Genomic DNA, 2,250 nt, shown 5'->3' with positions numbered 1-2,250 from the left:
TTGAGATGAGATCGGATGGTCAAGATGTCTCCAATCTTTGACATCAAACATTTTTTATGACGTACCAACTCGAATATAATAGTAAAGAAACATGGAGGAGGATATCCGACGTGGTGGGTGAATCAAATGTGAGCGGGGACGTTGAGATGAGATCGGATGGTCAAGATGTCTCCAATCTTTGACATCAAACATTTTTTATGACGTACCATCTCGAATATAATAGTAAAGATAAAACAACCACAAGGCATGTTATGTCTCCATGAGATATTTTTGGCGTGATTACATTACACTAGATTCAACGAACGAAATCGTCATATGTGACCATTCCACCACCTGCTCTCGTACCCAACTCACCTGGTCCGCGCGTGCGCGCTCTGTACCGGTGTTGTCGGTCTCCGACTGTCACCTGAACGTCGCCCGGCACACGGGGCACGTCGGCTGCAGGCGCAGCCAGGCGTCGACGCACCGCGCGTGGAAGGCGTGCCGGCAGGAAGGCAGCTCCCGTACCGTCTCCCCCTCCTCGACGGCGCCGAGGCACACCGGACACTCCATCGTGGCGACGGCGTCGCCCTCGTCTGCGGCGTGCACGGCCACGAAGCATGGCAGCCTGGCAATGGCCGCACCGTCGAGGCCCGAGGCGCGGCTGTAGCCCGCGATGGCAGCGTCGCTCGCCACCACCGCTTGAAGGCCGCTCAGGTTGGCGGCCATGTGGTTGGCGTATTGCACCACGGCGTACCGGAGGAGGACGGCGGCGAGGGAGATGGCGGCGAGCTCCAGCGCCCACCCGTCGTACACGCAGATCAGGAACCCTGCCACGGCGACGCCTTCCACCACGCACGCAGTCACCATCGCCGCCGGGCGCCGGCCGGTACGATCAACGCTTCCACCACACACGCACAGTGGCACTGAAACGGTGAAACCACGGGTACAATGCAAGAACACGCGAGCGGCTGACGCCTCTCGCTCCCTTGCGTGCTATCGAGTTTGCAGGAATGTTTCGCTATGGTACTGTTATGAAGAAGCAAATTAAGCAGCGAGATAATGGGAGACTTATGCCGAGGTGTCATCGCGCAGCTGTCCTGTTAGGCCGTTCTCCACTTGGCTAGCGCTAACCTATTCGGTGATGCAACGGCTCTGGACTGTTCTCAGTTAGTGCTCGTCGTTTCTTGGTGACAAAACGGAATGAAGGAAGGTTCTGGGAGCGCAATCATGCCGTCAATTGTCATGCAGCGTGCAAATTGGCGCGCGGTGCGGTGGCCCGTGGGTCGTGGCATCACCATCTGGATAAAATTGGCGGGCGCCGCGCCGCTTTCAGGCAACAGCCGAGTTAATGTAGTACAGACTGGGATATTCGAATAGTGGTCTGTACCACTACGGCACTACCTTATTCTTCAGTACAAGTGCCGGTACTTGCAACGTGGGGTATTGGTAGCTGTGATGAACTAATGACCACTCTCAGCTACTCCCTTCGCTTCAAACGTAATCGAAGTTTTAATTTTGTCCTATGTAAGTTTAACCATGTTGTGCGGGAGGATGATGGCGGCGGCGGGGCATCCCCTCGCTGCGGCTCGGAGGCGTGGCTGTGGCTGTGGATCTTGAAGGGGCGCCTCGGGACGACGTGTGTGTGGCCATGGCGCTGGTCAAGCAGAGATGACCTCATCCACCTCTGGTTGTCTTCATCATCGGTGCAAAGGGGTCTAGGGGTCTGGCCGGTGGTGCAGCTTCCTCGCGGTGCCTTCCCAGTGGCGGATCACTTCCCGTGGGGTGCGGCCGACTGCTTGGCCCGTGGGGTGCAGAGGTCCATGGTGAGGACGAGACGATGGCCAGCTGCTGATGCGGTAAGGATGCCACCATCGGCGGCGGCGTTTGTGGGTGTCGTATTCCTCGTTGGAGGCGATGGTAGGGGCGTCTCTCGTTCCATTGTTTCCAGGGGGAAACCTCAGATCTGGAGACCACAATTGACAGTTGCGCATGTGGGCATCGTATTCCTCATTGGAGGCGTTATGGAGGCCTCCTGGATCGGATGATAGCGATGTCTATGTCCACACGCGGAGGCTGGACGGATGTGTGGACGTCTTGGTGACTAGGCGTCGGTCTCCGTGTGTTTCTGCGGTGACCCAACATACCACTGCATGTTGTAGTATACAAGTCGTTGATATGATCTTCATGAAGGGACTTCTTCACAAATATCACATCCCCCAGAGTGGTACAACAGAAACATTGCAGGTCATAACACTCTAGATTATATTA

At 56.2% G+C, this 2,250-nt stretch overlaps 1 protein-coding gene across 1 annotated transcript; it reads right to left on the bottom strand.

Moving 5' to 3' along the window:
- Nucleotides 1–402: 402 nt before the first annotated feature.
- LOC124663952 (RING-H2 finger protein ATL39-like) lies at nucleotides 403–849 on the bottom strand. Its single transcript, XM_047201579.1, has one exon. The coding sequence runs from the start codon at nucleotides 847–849 to the stop codon at nucleotides 403–405; it is 447 nt and encodes a 148-aa protein (XP_047057535.1).
- Nucleotides 850–2,250: the final 1,401 nt, after the last annotated feature.

Source organism: Lolium rigidum, chromosome 6 (assembly GCF_022539505.1).
Source record: "Lolium rigidum isolate FL_2022 chromosome 6, APGP_CSIRO_Lrig_0.1, whole genome shotgun sequence".
In the NCBI taxonomy this organism is placed as follows: Eukaryota; Viridiplantae; Streptophyta; class Magnoliopsida; order Poales; family Poaceae; genus Lolium; species Lolium rigidum.
This window is presented reverse-complemented; position numbering and strand designations above follow the sequence as displayed.

Coding starts and splice junctions, on each gene's coding strand:
- LOC124663952 (XM_047201579.1), bottom strand. CDS start 849: ATGGTGACTGCGTGCGTGGTGGAAGGCGTCGCCGTGGCAGGGTTCCTG.